General features: G+C 41.8%; 1 protein-coding gene across 1 annotated transcript in view; it reads left to right on the plus strand.

Annotated features, from left to right (window-relative positions):
• The first annotated feature begins 730 nt into the window (after positions 1 to 730).
• Jmy (junction mediating and regulatory protein, p53 cofactor) overlaps positions 731 to 25552 on the plus strand; it is a 69547-nt gene continuing 44725 nt past the window's right edge. Inside the window, exons 1-2 of the mRNA XM_038323211.2 lie at positions 731 to 2153; positions 18875 to 19048. Coding sequence (XP_038179139.1) covers positions 1161 to 2153; positions 18875 to 19048 — 1167 coding nt within the window. The 5' untranslated portion in view covers positions 731 to 1160. The remainder of the gene's footprint in view (positions 2154 to 18874; positions 19049 to 25552) is intronic.

Here is a 25552-nt window from a genome sequence, read left to right on the forward strand (position 1 = left end):
GCCTTGAATTCCCAGAGCCTGTTGAAGCTACTCAACAAGTGTAGGGATTACGGTCATGCGCTGCCACGTAGGGTTGATAAAACTTTCTGTTGTTTGCGCTCTGAGGGAACTCAGATAACTGAAAACAACTTCAAGAAATCTTTATCCCTGTGTCTGCTCAAAGAGGTTCTCAGAACAGTACACAATTATGAAAGTTGAAGCAATAAAAGACGGATATATTGAGACGAACGTTCACACTCTCAGACTGAATTTTCCTGTTGTTCTAGTATCCCACTGTGTTGTCTTCTGATACTGGTCTATTTTAAATTTGATCTTAATGATGCGAGGGGAGAAGAGAACCGTTTGGTTTAGCCTTGACAGGCGGAGTTCCCGTTCTGTTTACTGGGTACTTTCTGAACACAGGTGTCCATCCAGATTCCTTCGGGCTAAGGGAAGCCAATGTGCACGTGAGGGTCCCTGGAAAAAGTCTCAGCAACCGTCTGCTTTTGCTCCTCCTGCCCAGGGTTCAAGCTCACCTGTGCCTCCCAGGAAAACAACCGGTTAGCAAGGAAGCTCCCAGCCGGGAAGGAGGAGGCGGGGCTCGGGCCAGGCGCGCGGCCGCGCGCAGGCGCTGCTGGGGGACGCGGAGGGGCGGGGCGCCGCCGCGCGAGCCCGCCGCGCGCCGCCGCCACCGCCGCGTCAGCAGCGTGCTGCACGTGCCCGTGTTTACGTCCCTCGTGGAGCCGCCGACGTCACAGCCGAATGGCAACATTGTGGCGATGCTAAGACGCAGAGTTTAGGAGTCGGCTCTCTGGTTCCGGCTGGCTCGGCGCGGTCGGCGGGAGGCAGAGCGGCGGCGGGGCGATCGGCCCCGGTGAGCGCGGACGCGCGCCTCGGCGCATCACATCACGCAGCTCCCGCGACTCAGGGCGGCCCGGCGGCCCTGGGCCCGGCACTGCAGTAGCGAGCGGCTTGTAAACAGATCCGGCCGCACGTGACTATGTGAACTACCTGCTCCGGGCCGCGTATTGTCTCTTCGGAGAGTCGCGCCACAAAGGAGGCGGTGGGAGAGCGGCCGGAGCGCTAAGATGGCTGAAGGCGCTCGGCAAGGGTGAGCTGGGGGCGCGGCCACCGCGGAGACTCGGCCGGGCGGCCCCCCTCGGCCGGCCACTGGAGCTACCATGTCGTTCGCGCTGGAGGAGACGCTGGAGTCCGACTGGGTGGCGGTGCGGCCCCATGTATTCGACGAGCGCGAGAAGCACAAGTTCGTGTTCATTGTGGCCTGGAACGAGATCGAAGGCAAGTTTGCCATAACCTGCCACAACCGGACGGCCCAGAGGCAGAGGAGCGGTTCCCGGGAACAGGCGGGGACTCCTGTGCCAGATGGGAGTCGCGGGCCCGGCAGCCCGGCGACCCGGGGCCGACCCGAGGCCGCTGCCTCTGCCACGGCGCTCCGGAGCCCTGGGCCGCGGAAGAGCCCGGCGTGGGCCGAGGGTGGCTCTCCGCGCAGCGCGCGCAGCCCGAGGGGGAATCCTCTCCGGGGTCCGGCCGGCAAAGGACCGGAGAGTCCCCTCCGTAGCCCCGCGCGGGCCAAGGCCAGCCCGCTTCGCAGAGGCGCGGAATCCCGGGATGCGGCCGCCGCTGCCACGCCAGCCCCGCCGGCGCCCCCGGTGTCGTCGGTGCGGGTGATGAGTGCCTGCGGGGCGGTCTCCGAGGAGATCGAGGTGCTGGAAATGGTGAGGGAGGACGAGGCGCCACCGCCGCACCCCGACGCGGAGCGGCCGCAGTCCGCCGCGGAGCTGGAGTCACCGGCTGAAGAGTGCAGCTGGGCCGGGCTCTTCTCCTTCCAGGATCTGCGGGCCGTGCACCAGCAGCTGTGCTCGGTGAACTCACAGCTAGAGCCGTGTCTGCCGGTGTTCCCCGAAGAGCCGTCCGGCATGTGGACGGTGCTGTTCGGGGGCGCCCCCGAGATGACCGAGCAGGAGATCGACGCTCTGTGTTACCAGCTCCAGGTTTACCTGGGCCACGGCCTGGACACGTGCGGCTGGAAGATACTTTCCCAGGTGCTCTTCACCGAGACCGACGACCCCGAGGAGTATTACGAAAGCCTCAGCGAGCTGCGGCAGAAGGGCTACGAAGAGGTGCTTCAGCGGGCAAGGAAGCGCATCCAGGAGGTGAGAGTCTAGTGCGAGCAGCCGCCCGCCCTGTGTTTGGTGTCTCACTGTCAAGGGCTGGAGGCTCGGTTTGGGCTGTGCGCCAGTGTGTAAAGGCAGAACAGGAGGGGTTTCTGAGCCGGTTCTCTTCTTTAATCATCTCAGCGAAGGATATTTAGGAAGTCTTTAGGCTTTCTCGACTCCGTTTTATTTCTTTTCCTCCTAAAAGTTTACAAAATATAGGTAGTTTACTAAATATAGGTAGAGAGATAAAAGCATTTACGAAAATAGATGTTCTGTAAAACTTGAACTAAACGACAATAACTTGCCCACACTTCAACTATTCTTCAAATACTCAAAATAGTTGTCTTAAAGGAACAAACTTGATCTACGTTTTGTTCCCCTTGTGTGCTCTGGCAACACAAGCAGGTATGAAATTTTACCTTTCAGTAAAGTGTACCACTGCTGAAAGTGTACCACTGAGCTTCACCCCAGCCCTAAATTCATTTTTAAGTGTGTTGACTTGTCTAAATAAGAAAGAACCAAATGACAATTGATAACAAAATTTTAGACTATCAAGTCTTTACAGATGGCTCAAGTTTCACTCCTGTTTTATGGAGGAGGAAGGTCATGGGCAGGAATGCTCATGTTTTTTTTTGTATGTAGTGTGAAAACTTTTCCATACTCCTTAAATAACAGGAAACAAAGGGGGAGATGCCTGGACGACCATACATAGGGAGCTCTGCAGTGTGTTTACAAAGTCAGGCCGCCTTACTGGCTTCTGTTGAAACTTACTGAAAAGAGTAATTTAAGAGCTTCTTCAAATGGACGGTATATGTAGTTAGCATTTTACTATTTCAGTATTACTATATATCAAAGCAATTTACTATTTTAATGTTATTTTATATCGTAGTTGAATTTGGGATGGAAAAAAACTGCTTTTCATGTGTCATTTGTGTGTGTGTATTATACATGTATCACACACACACACACACACACGCCTCTGCTGTTAAGTCAGGAAGCTGGGATGTTCTGGGTTTCTTCATAGAATATTAGGTGTTTCTCTTTGCTAGACTTGAGTGTTTAGGAAACACTTATTTCTCCTGTGTACCACACACAGTACATTTAAAACTTCCTTTTTCAAGAGTTCACAACTAGGTCCAAGCCTTCAACCCCAGCACTTGGGATTCACTCTGGGAGGCCGGGGAAGGTGGATCTTTGTGAGTTTGAGGCTAGCCTGGTTTGAATAGTGAGTTCCGGGACAACCAGAACCACTTAGTGACACCTTGTCTTGGAAGGAAAAAAAAGGATTCTTCAGGTTCTTCACTCCTTCCCTTTGGTTTACTGTATGGTAACATCACCCACAGTGATCTGATCCTCGAGTTCAAGGGATCTGTTTTCATTTCCCCTTCGTTATCTCGCTTCCTGGAAACTTCTACCTTGATATGTTTTGGACAGAGGTAACTAATGTGATGATATTCTTTCTAGTGTTCAAAGTTATTTCATTTTTTCCCCCTCTTCCCCAACAGCGTTTCTCTGTAGCTTTGGAGCCTGTCCTGGAACTAGCTCTTGTGGACCAGCCTGGCCTTGAACTCATAGAGATGCGCCTGCCTCTGCCTCCCGAGTGCTGGGATCAAAGGTGTGCGCCACCACCACCCGGCCCTATGTTTCTTTTATATAGGGCTTCTGAAGTGCTTTTATTAATTGTGTGTGTGTGTGTGTGTGCTAGTTTCTCAGAAAATTACAAATAGCTACTGTTTATCAAACTAGAAGCTTTTTAATCCCTTAATTTAGAGATGTCTGATTTCAACTTTAAATGATACTAAAAAAGTATCATTTCAAAATTCCCGTGGGTCAAAAATGAGCTTTTAGCTTTTTAGAATTCAATTTTGAGGGCCAATTTTTCGTAAAAGAACACATTTTCCACCGGGCGGTGGTGGCGCACTCCTTTGATCCCAGCACTCGGGAGGCAGAGGCAGGTGCATCTCTGTGAGTTCGAGGCCAGCCTGGTCTACAAGAGCTAGTTCTGGGACAAGCGCCAAACCTACTGAGAAGCCTTGTCTCAGAAAACCAAAAACCAAACCAAAACAAAACAAACAAAAAACCAACATATTTTCTTAGTTAAAATTCTGTTACCTAAGTATTTCATTCTCTTTAAGTTGCCTTTAAATTTTATGTTTGTTTGTGTGCTTGCTTGCTTGCTCATTTGTTTATTTATTCAAGGCAGAGTTTCTCTGTGTCTCTCTGGCTGTCCTGGAACTCACTCTGTAGACCAGGCTGGCCTTGAACTCACAGAGATCCGCCTGTCTCTGCCTCTTGAGTGCTAGGATTAAGGCATACACCACCACTACCCAGCAATTTTTTTTTTTTCATAATGTCTCATTCTGCAGCCTGAGTGGCTTGAAAACTCACCCATATGTGGCTCAAGTTGGCCTCAAACTCTTGATCCTTCTGACCCAACCTCCTGAGTGCTGGAATCACAGACGTGAACGTCAGTTTTATTCTCTTTAGCAGAGGAACAGAATAAAACAATTTTTAAAGAGTCTTTTTTTTGTCTTGGGAAACAAAATATTATAAATTTATTAACAAATATGTAAGCTTTGGTTCTTTCTGAAGTTGATTTGAATGGTATTTCAGGAATGGCTCCCAACAAATTTGTCTATAATACCTGCCCTGAATTATACTGGCAGATTAAATGTAGAGACTAGTAGTTAGTGATGCCTGCAGTGGACATGATGTAAGTTCACTGTATTAAGACTTCTAGCCAGGTGGAGGTGGCTCACACCTTTAATCCCAGCACTTAGGAGGCAGGGGGCAAGTGGATCTCTGTGAGTTCAAGGCCAGCCTCGTCTACGGAGCAAGTTCCAGGACAGGCTCCAAAGCTATCCAGAGAAACCCTGTCTTGAAAAAAACCAGAAAAAAAAAAAAAAGAATTTCGAAGTGACTTACTTAGGTTGTTAAGTGTTCTCCCACAGCTTAGATTCTCTTCTGTATTAGTAGTTTGTTTCTGGGGAGAGGAGTATGTGGAGTGGTTTGCAGTGTCTAATATGTCATCCCTTGATGTAACATTTGGTTGGTGAAGCAGGACTCTGGTCCAGGCTGGCCTTGAATGGCACAAGGACTCTCATGCCAGCCTCTCTAGCATGCGTTGTATGTCACTTCTATTCTGTTGAGTTTATTTTTATTCTACTTAATTTAGTGTCATCTTCCCATATCTCAATTGACATAGCTTGTGGAATTGAACTTTTTTTTTTTTTGAGACAGGGTTTCTCTGTAGCTTTGGAGCATCCCCTGGAACTTGCTTTGTAGGCGAGGCTGACCTTGAACTCAGAAATCATCTGCCTCTGCCTCCCGAGTCCTGAGATTAAAGGTTCAACCACCACTGCCTGACTGAACAAACTCTTTTATGTTGGCTATGTCTGGTAATCACATGTTTAACAGATAATACTTAAAAAATGTAGTTCTTCAGTTTTCCTGCGTCTGTTACCTGTCCCCATAGCATGACTTTCCTAGCTGTAAAGCCCATACTTGTTTTGCTCAGATGATCAGGGATCACTTAAGGAGGTTCTGTCTCCAGGATATTCAAACACAGGGTCTTGTACGCTTGTGAGTCCTCTCCTACTGAGCCAGTCTCCAGTCCTCTCCTTTAAAACAAGTGGAAAAACAACTTCGTAATGAAGGCCACTGACCTTGACTCTGTTGAATTTCCTGCTTTTCCAACCACTAGTTCAGAACACTCAATATTAGTAGATAAGACATGTCATTTTAATGTAAAGTTGTAGATAAATACAAGTTTTTTTGTGTTTTTTTGTTTTTTTGTTTGTTTTTCAAGACAAAGTTTCTCTGTAGCTTTGGAGCCTGTCCAGGAACTAGCTCTTGTAGAGTAGGCTGGCCTTAAACTCACAGAGATCCACCCCCCAAGCTCCCCCTCCCCCCGTGCTGGGAATAAAGGCGTGTACCACCACTACCTGGCTAAATACAAGTTTTATAAGTTGACAAATGTATATTCTTCAGGGAAGATTCTTTAAAATAGATGAAAACTCTCTTAAAATTGTTAGTTTTTAGATTTTAGATGGTCTCCATATGTAACCCAGACTGTCCTCAGATTTATGATCCTCCTCTCTTAGCCTCTTGACTGGAATAATGTGGGTGTCTCAACTCCTGGCTTGTTAAAGTTTTAAATACCAAAAAGGAATGGGGGCTGAAAGTGTGGTTTATGGAGTGCTTGTCTGACATGAAGTTCTGGTTTCAGTCCCCAGCCCTGGAACTTTGGTACCCACACCTGTACTCTCAGCTCTTTGGACTTGGGGGCAGGATGATCAGAAGTTCAAGGCATCCACTGTGTGGCAAGTTGAAGCCAAACGAATACATGAGACCCTGTCTCAAAAACATAAACATGAACAACATTCAAAATAAAAACCACTACTGCAAATTATTTGCTCTGCTATGTAAGGTTGTGACACTTGAATTGGAGTTTAATATTTGCAGTGTCCTTAAGGTTTAATATGGGTTACCAGGCCTGTAGTTTGAGCCACTCAGGAGGGCAGTGTGGGAGAGTCACAAGTTTAAGACCTGCCTGGGTAAATTTAAGTGAATTCCTATCAAAAAATAAAGAACTGGGGAGATAGATAGGCCACTTCTTTATTGTATGTGAGGCCTCGGTTCAGTCCCTAGTACTCCAAAGGAAAGAAGTTTGGTATGGGGAGCTGAAGAAGCCTTCCCATGTGTGTTTTCTACTGCAGGTTTTTGTCCAGATTCACACCTGTAGATTATAGTTCTTGAGGGTTTACAAGTTATACAATAATACAATATTTTTAGACGACATACACATTCTAAAATCATATACTAAAGCCTCAGTCTAAATAAAATGCAGTATTATTTGTAGTTTTGTTGGACTTTTTATATGAGTTTATTATATTATCTATTATTTATACAGCAGGCAATTTTTATATGAATACAAGTGCTTCAAGGCCTCTTTGAAGCGTGTATCGGTAGATCTTAGTTGTTGGTCAAAGCTAAGTTTGTATTACTGTGTGTGCTCATAGATAGCTTAAAGCTTAACTTTGGCCTAGATTTTCAAGTAATGGTTTCTTGTATGATGATAACTATTTTTCAAATGATTTTGGTGTTTCAGCTCATAAACCTCAATTATGACAGACTTACTGAAAATCTGCTTACTTTGGAAATTATTGTTTACATAAATATGCTGAATTCTAACTTTGGAGTTAAATTCATAGAGAGCAGAAAGTGCTTTCAAAGAGGCCACTGAGCATCTCACTAGGGTTTGGAGTCAGAACAGTCTGGATTTTGATTGTGACTCATTACTTCTAATGGCATGTTTAGCTATTTAGTCTATTAAATGAGAGGACTGAATGAAATCACAACTACCTGGCATTTACAAAGATAGATAGCTTCTAATAAGTATGGTGTAAGTATCAAGCTTTAAGTATGCTGGTGGAGCCCAGCTTGAATGCTAGGCAGTACTCTACCATTGAGTTACATCCCCAGTCCAAATGGATGTTTACCTTTTTTTTTTCCCAGACAGGGTTTCTCTACAGCTTTGGAGCCTGTCCCAGAACGAGCTCTTGTAGACCAGGCTGGCCTCAAACTCATGGAGCTCTGCCTGCCTCTGCCTCCTCAGTGCTGGAATTAAAGGCGTGCGCCACCAGCGCCAGGCTCAAGCCAAAAAAGAGGCTTAAAATGGTCTTGGGATCTTGGGTTTGACAGAATTAAACTGTTATGGAGTGACAAAATTCAGATGCAGACCCAGTCCTGTCTTACCAACCTTTTTTTTTTTTTTTGCCATAATGTGCTATTTGTTTGGTTTCTTTTTCTTGCTTCCTTTCCTTTTTCTTTTCTTGACAAAAATAAAATAATTAGAAAACAATCTCAAGTAGCCCAGGCTGTTTCTGCCTCTATTTTCCCTATTCCTACTACCACACTTGGTTCTTTTGGATTTCTTGATCTAAATCAATGGTTCTCATCCTTCCTAAGGGTCACCCCACATGTTGAGAACCATTGATCTAAATGCTTTGAAGCCATTAGAAAGGATTCAAAATTTCATAGCACCCAGTCAGATTATTTTACACATCAAATCTGGGTTTGATTCCTTCTTGCTAAAGTAGGGCCAACATGTACAAATTCCTTAGTTATGTGATGATGTGTATTTGAAAGGGAGAATAGTTATAATGGTTATAGTTGCCTCTTTTGGTTTTTCGATACAGGGTTTCTCTGTAGCTTTGGAGCCTGTCCTGGAACTAGCTCTTTTAGACCAGGCTGGCCTCGAACTCACAAAGATCCACCTGCCCCTGCCTCCTGAGTGCTGTGATTAAAGGCGTGCGCCACCACTGCCTAGCTCTTTTTTTTGACAAGATTTTTCTGTATGATAGCTCTAGCTATCTTGGAACTAACTCTCGTAGACCAGCCTGTCCTGGAATTAGCTCTGAGATGTGCCTGCCTCTGCCTCCTGAGTGCTGGGATTAAAGGCGTGCGCCACCACTGCCCTTTGCCTTCATTTCTAAAGCCTTCACCTATAATTTTATTGGTGTTACTGTTCTCCATTATTTACTTGGCCTTTTGCTGACTATAAGTACTGTTACCAACAAAAAACAAAAAGTGGGCCATCTGTTTGAATATCTGTGTACTTGTTTTCTTGTAATGAGACATTTCTTGTGGCTCTTTACTCTGTAAAAGGCTATCTGTGGTTCCTCTGAATCTGCCTAGTTCTCTGTTACTGATAGGAGGATTGCCTTCCAAGATTAAGATGAGGGCATTGAAGACTTAGTTTTTACTGTATTGCCATGAAGGATGCTTGACATAAACAACTTAAAAGGAGGAAAGCTGTTGGCTTAGTTCATGGTTAACTCTTAATCTGAACAGTCTTTCAAAGCAGAGAGGGAGTGATGGAGCTGGGTTGCCTCTAAGATGGCTGTGGACAAGATAGACCTTTCAGAGTCACACTATCAGTGACCTGCTTCCTTTGGATAGCCTTCACCTTCTCATAGCCCATCCAACTATGAACATATCCAATTAATCCTTTGTGCTCAGGTGTCTGACAAAGCCTTCAACACACTACTTGAGCTTTTAAGTGGCAGGTCATATGCATACAAGAGACCATAAATAGTTCTTGGTGATTTTTGCTTCTCTAGCATTTTGTTACATACAGTATCTAACTTCTGGAACTAGCACGGGGCCAGACATGTTGAGGTACCGGGATTCTGATGTGTGCTGGAGCAAACCACCTGTCAAAAGCGTGAGTGGATGGAGGGATTGGTTTTCTCTTACAGTATGAAGTTGCTGTTTATCATGGTAGTGAAGCCATGGCAGCATGAAACAGTTGGTAGCCCTGTTGCCCTGCAGCTGGTAAGCAGAAGGGGAACGCTGGCACCTCGCTCAGACTGGGGAGTAGAACCACCCACATTTAGGGTAGGTCTTTGTACCTCAGTTCACCTAATCTAGAAGCACCCTCACAGAGGGGCCAGAGGTTTGTTTTTGTGGTGGTTCTAAATGCTAACAAATTTTACAGTCAGGATTAACCATCACATAACTTAATGTTTCTGGAAAATCTTGATTTTTGTACATGTACTGTAATCATCTAGTCCTGGCTGTCCTGAAGCTCCTTATGAAGACCAGGTTGGCCTCACACTCACAAATTCTCCTTGCCTCTGCCTCCAGAAGCTGAGATTAAAGGCATTCTCCACCATGCCTGCCTGGCTTTTTTTTTTTAAATGTGTAATTAACTTTTATAAATAAATATAAAAGCATTCACCTTTCTGATTAGCAACTGCAGGGGAGTAATGTTACTTTTATAGTCAGTCATGGTACTGTAATTGCAGTCATACCTGTAATTGCAGAGTTTGGGAGGCTAAGGCATGAAGGAGGTTCTATGAATTTTAGGCCAGACTTGGCTACAAAATGAGACTCTGCCTCAAATAAAACTCCAACTCCCCACCCCCACCCCCGTATATGTGTGTGTGTGTCTCAATATAAAGCTATAGGAGGAATTTTTTTTTTTTTTTTTTTTTTTTTTTTTTTTTTTTTTTTTTGAGGCAGGTTTCGCTGTAGTGCTAGCTGGCTTGTAACTATGTAACCTAGGCTGGCCTCATCCTCCTGCTTCTGCCTCCTGAGGGTTCGTATTAAAGGCTCACACCACCATGCCTGACTTAATATATTCAAGTTCTGCCTTTGGTTGTTCTGGCCAGGAGTAACCACATCTGGTTTAGATATGGGGATATTTCTCTTTAAAAATTTTCACAAATACATACTATTGGGAAGAAAAAAATACCTTTGTAACAAGCATTTCCTAGTACTACTTATTAGCCTCCAAAGGAGAAGTAGGGAGTGTGCATAGTCTCGACTGCTACTTTACTCCCTTCTCCTTCACAGCTGCACTTAAGCTTGTTCCCTTTCCTAGTGTTTCTTGGTGGATCTGGAAGTGGGGAGACAGATGACCACTTCTCTTGCTTTATTTTTAGTTAGAGGTCTTCCATATTGTTTATATTAAGTATATCTTTGGTATTAGACAACTAAATAAATAGATAATACCAAGTAGGGCTAATGAAGGCTTGAAAGAGAAAATATATGAATTAAATTTCTAAAGGCAATATTGAACATTGAAAGTTTCAGGGGAATAATAGTCATTATTCTGTTAAGGAAATTATGTCTATAGTAACGCTTTTTTTTTTTTTTTTTTTAAACAATTTGTTTCACTTGGTTTCCTGGAATTCTTCAGGGTTGACACTTTTCTGTGTTAAGTTTTGTGGAACCTGGAGCTAGTTTATTAAGGATGTTTTATTTGTCTCAGGGACAATTGCCTGACACAGATTAGATAAAGGAACTTGTCTGAAGTGTCAGCATGCTTAGAGTTTATAGATTAGAACTGGGAGAAATCTAAAAGTATGCCTTTGCTCTTTTCAAATCTTAGTTAACTATGCCATTTCCCAGTTGCCCCATTCAATTTACTATTTTTCATGGAAGTTCATCATGTTTTCAGTCTCCCTAAACTCAGAAGACTATCAGGGTTCTTTGTGAGGTGTACCTGCCAATGCTTAGTATATAGAAGCTCACAGTAAATTAAAACTATTTACTTTCCCCTGAGGCACTTAATACGAGCTGGCTGTTAAAATCCAAACCTATTTCTACTGAAAACCAGGTTGCTAATTCAAAGCCATGTTTGCATTTATAGAAGTTGGTTCCACAAAGATGAATTATTCCCAGACTGATATAATTTCTAAATAAGAATAGCAGGTTGGTCTTGTCTGTGCATCAGCAGAAACTCCTCCATGACTGCTACATATGTATCTAATTATTTTGGTTGACTTTACAGGATATGGTAGTCCTTTTGGTACAGTTGGTTATAATTTTGAATCTCCCCACCCACGTCCCAGAGGTTTTCTCCTGCTAGGCATGTACTCTGCTTCTGAGCTAAGCTCTTGGTGTCCCTTTGATTGTTGGAATTTTAGTTTTTGGTACATTCTCATTGTATTGCCCAGGCTGGCTGTCTTAGTGTCCTGTTGCTGTGAAGAGACACCATGACAGCGGCAACTCTTATAAAAAAAAAAAACATTTACTTGGGGTTTGCTTACATACAGTTCAGAGGTTTAGTCCATGGCAGGAGGCATGGTGGCACACAGGCAGACATGGAGCTGGCGAGGTAGTTGAGAGTTCTAAATCCAGATCAGAAATCAGGCATCAGAAAGAGAGAAACTGGGCCTGGCCTGATCATTATAAACCTCAAAACCCACTCCCCAGTGACACACTTCCTCCAACAAGGCCACACCAACTCTGAAAAGGCCAACCTAATCCCTGTCAAGTAGGACTGTTCCCTAATGACCAACCATTCAAATTTGTGAACCTATGAAGACCATTCCAGTTCTAACCACCACACTGGCCTCGAACTCCTGGGCTCGAGATGGGACCACAGGTGTGCGCTACTGTGCCTGACAATCATTATTCTCTTATTATTCCTTATAAATCTTATCCATCTTTTCTGTATCTTACTTTTTAGTTTTTTTGAGACTCTGTAGTGGTCCTGGCTGTCCTAGAACTCACTTGATAGACGAGGCTGGCCTTAAACTCACTGAGATCTGCCTGGCTCTGCCTCCCAAATGCTGGGATTAAAGGCGTGTGCCACCACTGCCAGGCTCTTTATCTTCCTTTTACTCACAAGCATATCAGACAACTCTGATTACATTTGCAGAGCTACAATTGGAATAGCTGTTAAATTGTAAGTACTGACCTAGAAGCCTTAAATTACATACAGTAATTTATTCATTTAATAGTTTATGGGCTTACATGAGTAAGACCCTAGGTTTGACCTAGTATCTTAATCATTAATAACTAAGCAACTAAGTAATACTCAAAGAGTTCTCCTGTCAGGTATTAGACATAATATAGATGTGGCCCCTTAGCCAGGCATGGCAGTATTATGCCTCTAATTTCCAGTACTAGGAGAGGCAGAGGCAAGTAGATTTCTGTAAGTTCCAGGCCAGCCTGGTCTATATGATAAGCTCCAGACAGCCAGGACTGCATAGAGAGACCCTGTCTCAAAACAACAATTGGAAAAAAAAAAAAAAAAAAAAAAAAAAACAATGTAGCTAGGTGGTAGTGACACATGCCTTTAGTCTCAGCACTTGGGAGTCAGAGGAATGTGGATCTCTGCGTTTGAGGCCAGCCTGGTTTACAGAGCGAGTTCCAGGACAGCCAGGGCTGCACGCTGAGAAACCTTGTCTTGAAAGATCCAAAACCAAACAATCAAACAAAAGGAGCTCCTTAAACTTTACTATACATCCTTTGGGGGAGGGTCACATATTGAATATCCTGCATATCAGATATTTACAATACTTTGCATAAAAGCAACAAAATTACAGTTTTGAAGTAGCAACAAAGTAATGTTATGATTGGGTCATCAGACATGAACTGTATTAAAAGGTCACAGTGTTAGGAAGGTTGGGAACCACTACATTATACTTATCTGTTCTAATTCTTCCTACTTTTCTACTTTTTAAGTGCTGACTGTTTTGGTCAGTATTTTAATACTTGCTCTTGAAAATGTTTTTTTTCCCCATCACTTATACATGTTTACCTCGGTCTTGTGTAGCCATAGATTGTGCAGTCAAAAAAAATATTATCTTTGTGGGAGAATATCAAATGCCTCTCTGGGGTAGGACATGCCTGCTAGTTGAGAACTATTGTATTGGCTTCCTACGACCTTTACTTCATTAGGATCCTTTTCAAATGAGTTGTTTTTTTTAGAGACAGAATCTCATATAGTCAGGAGGTTTCCTGGCTCTGTAAAACTTCTGGTCCTCTTGTCTCTATTTAATTCTATTAGTCTCTAGTTGCTGCTCCACCATGCCCAGCCCAGTTTTATTACTTATGTAGTTAGTTTTCATTATATATGTATATAAGTGCTCTGTATATGTGTGTGTGTGTGTGTGTGTGTGTGTGTGTGCGCACGCGCTTGTGGAGGCCAAAGAACCGTGTTGGGTGTCTTCCTCAGTTGCTCTCCATCTTACTTTATGACACAGGGTCTCTTACTGTTCAGCTATGACTAGCCCTTGAGTTCAGGAATCTGTTGTCTTTGTCTCCCCAGCATTGGGATTATAAATGCATGCCATCATGCCCAAGGTTTTTGTCTGGGCTTTTTTATGGATGCCAGGGAGCTGGACTCAGGTCCTTTGTTTGCATGGCAAGCACTTTACTATCTTTCTCCAGCCCCCTGGAGTTTTATCCTTATGAAGTCAGTTTCTTTGAAAGTATTTATTCCTATTTGGGAAGGAGTGGAAAGTTAACCTGGCATAAGTCAGTTTCATGCACCGTCCTTACATTGATGTAGGTGTTATGGAACTGTACGCTTAAGCTACATGCTGTGATCTGTTGCTTCTAAGTTACAAGGCTGCATAACATTACTGTATGGAATGCAGTAAGCAGTTGTAACACAATGAACATTTGTACATCTAAACAGAAGAGGCACTGTAAAAACGTGTGTCTGTGTAAGGCAGTGTCAATGAATGGGTCTTGCAGGATTAAAAGTTGTGTGTGAGTCATTGATAAGTATGAGAGCTTAGGGTGTGATGGCGTTGGAGCTGTGGTAGGACTGCTGCTATCTGCCAGTTTGCTATCATAGTGACAAAGTGTATCTCATGGAGTTAGATGATCCTAGCACCCATTCGTGAAGAAAATTGGCATTTTTTTCTTTTGCTATAGCTTTTAGGGAGTACATTTGAGTACATTTATTCACAATAATCATGTTTATTAGGGCACTAGGTAATAGTTCGGTACATTTGTATGTTATATATATTGATTTAACCAGGATTCAGGTATCATCTCATATATTCAGTTCTTCAAAATCTTTGTTTTGGATCCTGTGAAGCAGTAGTAACTACATAGTAATGACCTGTGTAATATAGCACGCACTTATTCTTCTGTTACCTTGTTTCCATTTAACAGTTCCTTCCCACCCTCACCTTCTTCCTGTGCTCCTCCTCCTGGTAACCCACCTACTCTTCTGCTTACTGGGCTGTGGCTCAGCTGAAAAAGAATTTTTTTTAAGTTGTTACTGACTCCTTTAAGAAACTAAAGAAAACTATATCCTTGTGTGAGAGAAATTTTTTATTAAGCATACTTTTGTTTTAGACTTAAGGTTGAAAAATCTCTTAGGTTCAGAGCCCATTCTTACCAGGATTACATTGAGATGGAAACAAATTAAAAGATACATAGAGGAGTCTGATGCAACCTGTAATTCCAGCTCCTTAATAGGCTGAAGTAGAATTGCAAATTCAACCCCTATTTGAGCCACAGGAGTCCAAGTAATTTACAAGACTTTGTGGCAGAAAAAAAGTTGGGAAAAGCCAAAATGCCAAACATGATGGTTTGCCTTTAATCCTAGCACTGTTGAGGCAGATACAGGATCTATCTATTTAGCAAGTGCCAGGTTAGCCAGACCAACATAATGAGACCCTTTCAAAAAAAAAAGGAAACAAAGAGCTGGATGTCTCCCACAAAATGCCTTTCTACTCTGCAGAAAGTCCTGGGTTCATAAGGTCAGCATTTGGGAGGTAGGCACAGAAGGATCAGAAGTTCAACTCAAGGTCGTTGAATACTTTCTTAGAGAGTTAAAGGCTAGCCTGGGTTATGAGTTTGTCTTAAGGAAAAAGAAAAGAAGGGTTGGAAATACAGCTTGAGTAATGGAGTATTTTCCTAGCTTGTGTAAACAAGGTTCAATCCTACACACACCATTTGTTTTACTTATTAGACTTAGCGAATTATATGTAATGCTTGGTAAATTTTTACTTTGCATCGTCTATGTTTGTGAAGTAATTCCCTAAAATTGCAGAAGAGCTTTGTCAGAGTAAAAAAAAAAAAAAAAAACAACCAAAGAAACCCAAAACCATTATTATGTTTATAAGTGTTCAGCCTGCACATATGTCTGTATCCCACATGTGTTCAGTGCCTGTGGAGGCCAGAAGAGGGTACAGGTGGTTTTGAGCTACTGTGGGTGCTGGGAGTCCTTTGGGAGAGCTGCCAATATCTCCAGCCCTCTGTGTCAGATCTTGAAGCAGAAATAACACAGAACTTTATTTTCCCCGCCTCCCTTTCTCCACTTATCGCAACTGTCACTGTATTATGATGATTGGTCTTGAGCCCTTAGAAAATAGTTTGAGGGATGTTTTACTCAAATCCAGGTACATCTGCATTCTTAGTGTCTCAGTGAATGCTTTCAAATTTGTCAAGCTTGCATGGATCAGCTTCATTTAGATACGTCTCACGTTTTCTTTATCCCCGAGAGCCTCAATCCTAAATATTCTAATTGTCCTAATTTTTTCTACTCATGTATTATTTATAATAGCATCTTGTATATTTCACAGTTTATAGTCTGTTAGTGTCCAGGGAACTGTGTTTATTCTCTGAGCTTTTCAGTTTTTCCTTAGCTGCGTAGCGATTGCCTCTCTTCGCCTTCCTATGCTAGGTAGGTGGTGAGCACTCACTCCTGTGCCAGTTCCATTGAATTCCTTCATCATGAATTACAGAAAAAGATTTGAAGTCCGTTGAGTAAATTGTAATTTTAAGAACATTTCATTTAAGATTATTTCCAGAGTACTTAGATTAAAAATAGAAGTATAATTGAAATTAAAATACAGTAGTCTTTGCTTTTAAAGATATCTAGTGTTGGAAAAACATGAAACTTTATAGCAAAGACAGATTAATAAATTAGTATTGTTAGGTGAGATGCCCTGGGCTTCTGCAAGAGTATTAAGTTTAGTTGCCGCATAGTTGAGTATTGCTCTGTTGGAGAATAAATCCATGTAGGAAATACTGGATAAGTACTTTAATATTTAAAAACTTATTTCTATTTTAGTTGTTCAAATCTGTGAAACTTAATAGGCATACAGTGGCTGTTTTATTTGGCAGAAAGTAGAGCCTGCAACCATTTTACCACACTGCATTAACATTAGTGTTCTTGAAAGCAGAACTCAAGAAGCCTACTTAGTATCTGAAGTTTTCTAACCGAATTGTTCTAGATTGGTAGTTAAGTAACCATGAATGACTAAGGAGAGCTTCGTTATATGTAGAAATGTTGCTGCCATTTGTTTTTTCTCATTTCTTTTATTATTTTACTGTTTGTGAACTTATTGAATCATTTTAAAGAAAGTTTCATTTTCAAGTAGAATTAAAGATAAGGTTCATCTACTTTTTCTTGCAAGGATTTATTGCACAAATTTAGGACTCCCCCCTCCAGCAAGTCCGATCCTTCCTTACTATTGTTATTATTTCTGCTGTATGTAGCGTGCAGCATGCCTTGGAGTAGTGGGTCACTATAAAGGTGGGCACTCTTGCCTCAAATTAGAGCTCATTGCTGGGATCTGAGATCTCAATAATGAACTAACTGGTCATTTCCTTAGTGGGAGATACTGCTTTCTTTAACTTGACATTACGTGGGTTGCCAAGAGAAGACATTCATTTGCTGCTTCAGAAAAGTTGGGGCACAGGAAAAGAGGCATTTATCATTTTTAGACTCATTATGCCTCATCTCGTGGGAAAGGTATACATAGTTTGGGGTATTAGGTGAAGGGATTTAGTCGTTGTTATCCCCTCCCTCCTTTTTGTAAGCCAGAATATCTTTGGGAAGTAGAGAAAGGAATGGTCTACAAAACGTTTACTTTGTAAGTCTATACAATGTGTATGATGGTGTATACCTAGAACCCCAGCACCCAAGTAACTGAAACAGGTGGGGGGATCTGAGATCAAGGCTAGTCTGGGCTACATAATAAAATACTGGCTTAATAAGTAAACATACATATACTTGCTTGATGGCTGGTTTTTAAAAAGTATGAGTAATATATGCATCTTTGTTTCCCTTCTCTCATTCTTCTCTCTGTTCAGTTACTTCTCTTGAGGCAACCTCATGGGAGCCTTTTCCTTTAAGTAGTTACCACGATCTTAGAAACTTATTTACCCTACTCTATATGTTCTCTCTTCCTTAACAAGCTGTAGTTCTTTTAATTGCTACATATTATTCCATTTTGATATGTCTCTGTGTTATTTTCCAGATTTAAAAAACTTTATTTAAAAAAAGTTTTATATGTATGGGTGTTTTTGCTGAGTGTATGACTATTTACCATGTGTGTCTCCCCAGAGGCCCTGGAGGCCAGAAGAGGGTATGTATTCCCTATCACTGGAGTTACAGTCCTGAGCCACATGTGGGTGCTGGGAATCAGCCGAAATCAACCTGGATTCTTTGTAAGAACAGACAATACAGAGCCATCTTTCCAATCCCTAACTTAAATATTTTAGCATGTCCCAGCTATTGAAATTTCATTGTGGTTTAAGAAAAAAAAAAAAAACAAAACCTAGTTCTGGGTTTTTTTGGGTTTTGTTTTTTGTTTTTTTGTTTTTTGAGACAGGGTTTCTCTGTAGCTTTGGAGCCTGTCCTGGAACTAGCTTTTGTAGACCAGGCTGGTCTCAAATTCACAGAGATCCGCCTGCCTCTGCCTCTCAAGTGCTGGGATTAAAGGTGTGCGCCACCACCTCCTGGCTGACTTTGTTTAGTTTTTAAGACTCTTTTTATGGCCTACCATATCTGTCTGATATTTGGAGGTGGTGGGGTTTTATTGTTACTTGTTTTAGTTTTTAGTTGTGTGTGTGTGTGTGTGTGTGTGTGTGTGTCTGCCGCACTTGTCCTTGTAGTTTTTTTTGAGGCTGGATCTGAGGCATGTAGCTGAGGTAGTTTTCCCACTTACATTATTGATGAAGATGGCACTAAACTTCTCCACAGTCTACTCAGCTACCTTATAAAACCCAGGCCCACTGTCCAGGGATGGAACCACCCACAGTGGGCTGGGTCTCCTGCATCAATTAGTAATCAAGAAAATGCCCCATAGACATACAAGATAGTCTGATGATGTAATCATCAGCTGAGAGTCTTTCTTCCCAGATGCATGTAGGTTTGTGTTAGCAATTAACCAGCATAGTAATAAGTGGGGTTTTGTGGTGGTTTTGTTTCATTATATGATTGGAGAGCACCACTGGGTGACGACTTAAAGGCAGGCAGGTAATGTGTATTCCTTCACCCCTAATGATTAAATCAGGCCGTGGTCTTGTGTAGTGAAACATAAAGTATAGAGATAAGTGACCATGCAAACTGTGCTTAGTAACCTTGATTCTGGGTCAAAAGCAAGTACAGTATTTATTATCAGTTACTATATTTAGTTTTCTTAGTTTTGAAACTTTGTTGTTCACAGCTCTTAGACAAGCACAAGACTATAGAGAGCATGGTGGAGCTTTTGGACTTGTATCAGATGGAGGATGAAGCCTACAGCAGCCTTGCAGAGGCCACAACTGAACTCTACCAGTATTTACTTCAGCCATTCCGAGACATGCGAGAGCTTGCCATGCTGCGAAGACAGCAGATCAAGGTATCATTTTTTTTCTTTTTAAAGCATGAACTGTAGTGACTCTAGTTCTGAGACTGGCTAGTCACACATTTTAATTACAAAAGAAGCTTAGAAATAATGCAGATTCTTGGCCCTTCTTCTCCAAAGTCACTTGTTGGGACAATAAATACACGTATTACTGTACTCTTACTTTCACTTTTGAGAAATACTTAATTGCCAGTTACTTTATAATAAATTTGGCGCTTGGATTAAAGGGTATCAGTAACCTAAGACAGGATATTAGAAGTTACTTCTAAAAATCAACTGTAGACATTTTTGAGACTCTAACCTGAAAGGCAGAAAACTGGAGAGGGGTGTCCACAAACACTGGACTGCTTGTGGTATTTGCAGATATCACCTGTGGTTCAGCATTGACTATTTAAATTTAGGTTCATTTTCAGAGGTATACTAATTAATAACATTTGTTATAGGCTATTGCCTCTGATACCATCAACCAAAACTATTTGATTCTTTGTACTTCTTATGAATACTTGTACAGATAGGCATATATCCTAGTAATTCACTCTACCTAGTTACTGAGTTCATAGTGTATCAGATGAATGAGTATATTAAGTGGAACTATTACACAAATTACACGTCCTTGTCCTTAGCTAGTAATGGTCACCAACTTAGGTGACTGTAATTCCAAATATGTCTTAAAGTTATATTATTATTACTAGTTACTATTAAGTTAGAAAATAACACTTTTAAAAAGGAACTATAATTGGTTTGACAAAGTATTTGTTATAAGTACAACTGAAAACAATTGCTTGTTACTTGTGAATGTGACATAGTTTAGTTAGCAGCATTTCTTTTGCTGTGATAAAACACCATGGCCAAAGACAACTTGAAAGTTTTCAGCTTAAATTTCCCCATCACAGGCCATCACTGAGAGAAGTCAGAATTAAAATAGAACAACAGGACAGGAACCTGGAGGCAGGAGCTGATGCAGAGGCCATGGAGGAGTCGCTGCTTACTAGCTTGCTCAACCTGCTTTCCAGTAGAACCCAGGACCATCAACCTAGGGATGGCACTGCCCACAGTGAGCTGTGTCCTCCCATTCCAATAATCAGTCAAGAATGCACCAGAGGGCTTCCCACAGGATGATCCAGTAGAGGGCATTTTCTCAATTGAGGTTCCTTCTTCCAAAATAACTGGCTTTGTATCAAGTTGACATAAAACTAACCAGCACAATAATTGAGACTTGTATTTAAGGGATTATAGTCAAGCTAGCTATATCAATAAAATTTTAAAACCCCTTTTTACATTTTTTTTTGTTTTTTGCAGTGGTTAATTGAGCCTAAGGATTTATGTTTTAGACAGCCTCTTTGCCACCCTAATTCCTAGAAATTATTTTATCTTAGTTTATGAAGATAAATTAGTGCCTAGAGTAAAGGTAGAAACATGTTTCGCAGTGTATATTGTGTGTAGAGATAATTACCACTTGAAAAATCTTGAAGTAGGGAAAGTAGCAGAATGTATACTTACCATTTTACTATTACGAATGCTGAAATTTATTCTCCAGCTACATTTTCTTATGTATTGTGTCAGACTTGTATTGAGTTGATAGTCTTATAAATACATTTTCTAACTTAACTGTAGTCTGTAGAGATTTTTGGTTAGTCCAGTCTTTATTGCTTACGTTCCCGTGTTCCCAAAGGATTGCCTTGTAGGACCTTCTTCCACTTTAGATGGACTTATTAATGTCTCTGGCAGAACTGATTTCTCTCTGCACGCTTGACAAGACATCTGTTGTGAAACGGAAGCTCAAGAATATTAATGACATTAAGTGTTTGTTAGAGAGGTCTAAAATAACCATTGAAGGTTCTCTCTGAGGACACTGGAAAAAAAGGGTAGAGTTAAGGGATAAGACAAAATAAATTGAAAAAGATAGAGAATAAGTGGGAAACAAACAAAACTTAGACAAAAAAATAAGTGAAACCTAACCCTGGTTACATGAAAGATATGTATTTTAGAATTCATCTAAATCATTTTTCTGTTGTTCTTTTTTAGAGAAAGCAGTAAAGATAGATTGTGTATGTGTGTTGGGTAGAAATTGTTTTGTTTTATTTTATAACAGGGTCTCTCTTTATCTAATCCTGACTGTCCTTGAGCTCACTATGTAGACCAGGCATGAACTCTTTTCTCTTGAGCACTGGGACTAAAAGGGTCACTGTAACATGAATTCTAGTTGGTCTTAATAAAATCTCAGTGCCAGATATAAGGATTAATGCTGAGAAGATCAGAGAAGCAGATTGGCCAGCCACAAGAAGGACCTCCCCTCTCCCATCCCTAGGGTTTCTCCGTAGCTTTGGAGCCTGCCCAGAAACTAGCTCTTGTAGACCAGGCTGGCCTCCAACTTACAGATATTTGCCCACCTCTGCCCTCCTGAGTGCTGGGATGGACCGAAGGGGCCATCCTGTCCTCAGACTTTGTCCTCAGACTGCAGCTGTCTCAAACATGAAACTGAATCTGAGTTACTGTCTCCACCTCCCTAGTGCTGGGATTAAAGGCATGTGACCCCAAGTGTTAGGATCACCTTTGTGTGAGCTCTGCTTCTATTTTAGACCGAGTCATTTTGTGTAGCCCAGGGTGGCCTTGAACTCACAGATCCCTCTGTCTCCGGAGTCCTAGGATTAAAGGTGTGTGCCACCACTTTCTGGCCTGTTGTTGGCTTAGCTCTGCATTCTTTTTTTTTTTTTTTTTTGGTTTTTCGAGACAGGGTTTCCCTGTAGTTCCTAGAGCCTGTCCTGGAACTAGCTCGTGTAGACCAGGCTGGCCTCGAACTCAGAGATCCGCCTGCCTCTGCCTCCCGAGTGCTGGGATTAAAGGCGTGCGCCACCACCGCCCGGCTAGCTCTGCATTCTTATCTTCAGTCAAACTTCTTTTGTCAAAATATCATTACATGTCACCATTCCCAGCTTCCATTTCCATCTTTTCATTCCTTTTTCTCAATATTATTCTCCAGAGGTCTAACCAGTCCAAAAAGTCTGTAAAATAATACATAAAAGTATGATACAAAGAAGTATAATAAAAATACAAAAAGAGAAATAATACATAAATTGGAAAAACTGAAATAAGGCCCATTATTTTTTGGAAGATCACGTAGAAAATTCTAACAACTCAAGAGCTGTTAGAAAGAATATATAAGTTTAATGTATACAGTCATTATGAAAGATTTGGTTGCATATTGTCTTCTAGATGTGAACAATTGAAAATTGAATGTTTTTAAAATGCTACTTACTTTAATAGTTCTTGTACACCAAACTTTCAGTAATACAATTCTTAAGGTAATGCTGAGGTCACTGTAGTAGAGTAACTGTCTGACTGTGCCTGTTGTCTTGGGATGCCGTCCCTAGCAGCACAGGACAAATAAACACCAAAATTTGGCAGAAACTATAGAGCACCTAACTTGAGAGGTTTTACACATTAATAGGTTGAAAGACTCCCAATATTTGTAATTTTTTGTCTTTTAATAATATCCCTTTAAATAGGAGTGAGATCATACCTCATTATGGATTTGACTTAATTTCTCTGATCAGTGCTATAGAATATTTTTTATATACCAGTTAGCCACATGTCTTGTCCGCTTAGGTTCTTTGCCCAAAGAGGTCTGGTAGGGAATCATATCCAGGGTCTTTTAAAGCCACTCAGAGAGTTTCCCTCAGCTCTCTCACTGCCCATTCTGGCCTTGAATTTTGTATCTGCTTTGCTGGCACCCCAGGTAGCTGTATGTATGTATGTATGTATGTATGTATGTATGTATGAGTGCACCGCATGTACACCTGCATGCCAGAAGAGGGCATCAGATTCCACTATAGATGGTTGTGAGCCACCATGTGGTTGCTGGAAATTGAACTCAGAACCTCTGGAAGAGCAGCCAGTGTCTTAAAGTCTGAGCCATTTCTCCAGCCCCTTTTCCAAAGGATCTTTAGTTCCCAGCACCCATAATGGTGGCTCATAACCATCTGTAACTCCAACTCCAGGGCATCTACAGCCCTCTTCTGACCTCCACTGGCACCTTAACACACACACACATACACACGCACACACACACATAAATATAAAACAAATGTCTTTTAAATAGTTCTTGATAATTGCTTATCATTGTACAAGCAACCCCAGTGTCTGGAAAAGTTACATTGTACTACAGTATCAGTAACTGTTCATAAATCTGTGTTGGCATTTGCTTCACTGAAGAAGCTTAAGCTAGGTTTTCCCAGTATCTTAACAACAGATAGAAATAACATAATAAATTCATGATGTACTTTATAATAAGGAGTCTGTGCCAGAAAATTTGTATTTATAAATTAGTTTTATTCTCCTGGCTACCTAAACTAACACACACCTTTTTCCATGTTAAAACAGGCTCTGTTTTCTTTCTATCCTTGGAATTCCAAACAGAGCTGTCATTGTTTTTAAGCACACAATCCAACTGAACAGGGCTGCGACATCTTCAAGTTTCCCAAGTTAGGAAAAGAAGTTAGGAGAGGATTGTTGCTTAGAGCCTTGAGTACAGTAAAATGATGAGGCAAGGTTTTTAGCAGCGGATTGCAGCATTATATATAGCTGCTGAGTTCAAAAGTCATCCACAAAGGAGCAGAAGAAATGCGTTGCAGGAAACTGGCGCACTTGTGTGGTGTGGCGTGGTGTGGTGTGGTGTGTTGAAGCATGTGTGTGTCTGTTGTGAGTGTTGTGAGGTGGGTGGGATAGACAAGTGCTAATCCAGCAGCAGTGTGCAAGTTATCATCAGATGAGTGTTCTACTCTGTTTGACTTGTAACCTCCTCCTACAAAAGCCATAATACAGAAGTTGGGTCTTTTTGGTGTCTATCCCCTCCTTTTGTCTGTTAATGGGTGGTACACCATTTATTCATAGGTGGAAATGATTTCCGTCTTAATGTTCTGAGCTTTGAGTTTGTATGTTCTTTGTGTTTATTAAGTTTTTATTCTGTAGTTAAAATCTGTTGGGGTTTGATCAGAAAATCACGATAGTAATTTCAACAGTGCGTGTTGTAACACAAAGATCTGTTCGCTAGGCATAAAGTAAAGCAGGTAATTAAGATGGCAAGAAAGTAAGCCGCCTCGAAGGAAGCAGCACAGAATAGTCTCCACTCTTAGACATGGAAGAACATGGAAAGGGACTGGATTTATTGAGTTAAACACAGAGGGCAGGGTCCCTGGAGTTACATCCTTATAAAAAGGATGTTGCCACTCAGGAGGCAGAGGCAAATGGATCTCTGTGAGTTCGAGGCCAGCCTGGTCTAAAAGAGCTAGTTCCAGGACAGGCTCAAAAATTACAGAGAAACCCTTGATCCAGACGTCTAAAGATAGGACACTTGGTGTGCTGGTAGTGATTGTCTTAGTGAAAAAGGTAAAGTGTTAATGAGGTGCTGGGGGTGGTGGCACACACCTTTAATCCCAGCACTCCAGGAGGCAGAGGCAGGCCAATCTCTGTGTTCAAGGCCAGCCTGGTCTACAAGATCTAGTTCCAGAACTGGCACCAAAGCTACAGAGAAACTGTCTCAAAAAACCAAAAGAACAAAAGTGTTTAATGAGGCTGATAAAGCTGCAGACTTGATTTTGTTGTCAAGGAAGGAACTGTTAGTGCTGGAGTATAAAAGCAGTTCTGGGATGATGCCTGCAGGTGCAGCCTTTCCATTGACATTACCTGAAAAGGGTTTGCAGATTACAAACCTAGTATTTTTTTCTTTTTTATTATTTTTTTTAATGATATTTACTGAGCTCTACATTTCTCTCTGCTCCCCTCTCTGCCTCTCCCTCCATCATTCAATCCTCCCCCAAGGTCCCCATATTCCCAATTTACTCAGGAGATCTTGTCTTTTTCTACTTTCTACTTCCCATGTAGCTTATATCTATGTAAGTCTCTCTTTAGCATCCGCATAGTTGTCTAGGTTCTCTGGGATTGTGGATTGTAGGCTGGCTTTCTTTGATTTATGTTTAAAAACCCACCTATGAGTGAGTACACGTGATAATTGTCTTTCTGTGTCTGGGTTACCTCACTCAAAATGATGTTTTCTAGCTCCATCCATTTTCCTGCAAAATTCAAGCTGTCGTTATTTTTTTCTGCGATGTAGTACTCCATTGTGTAAATGTACCACATTTTTCCTATCCATTCTTCGATCAGGGGACATTTAGGTTGTTTCTAGGTTCTGGCTATGATAAACAATACCGCTATGAACACATGAGCACATGCCCTTGTGACACGATTGAGCATCCTTTGGATATATACCCAAAAGTGGTTATTACTTACTCTTGAGGAAGGTTTTTTCCTAATTTTCTGAGAAATCGCCACATTGACATCCAAAGGGGTTGTACCAGCTTGCATTCCCACCAGCAATGCAGAAGTGTTTCCTTTTCCCCACAACCTCTCCAGCATAAGTTGTCATCAGTGTGTTTGATCTTGGCCGTTCTTACAGGTGCAAGATGGAATCTCAGAGTTGTTTTGATTTGCATTTCTCTGATG

This window comes from Arvicola amphibius, chromosome 3, assembly GCF_903992535.2.
Source record: "Arvicola amphibius chromosome 3, mArvAmp1.2, whole genome shotgun sequence".
Classification (NCBI taxonomy): domain Eukaryota; kingdom Metazoa; phylum Chordata; class Mammalia; order Rodentia; family Cricetidae; genus Arvicola; species Arvicola amphibius.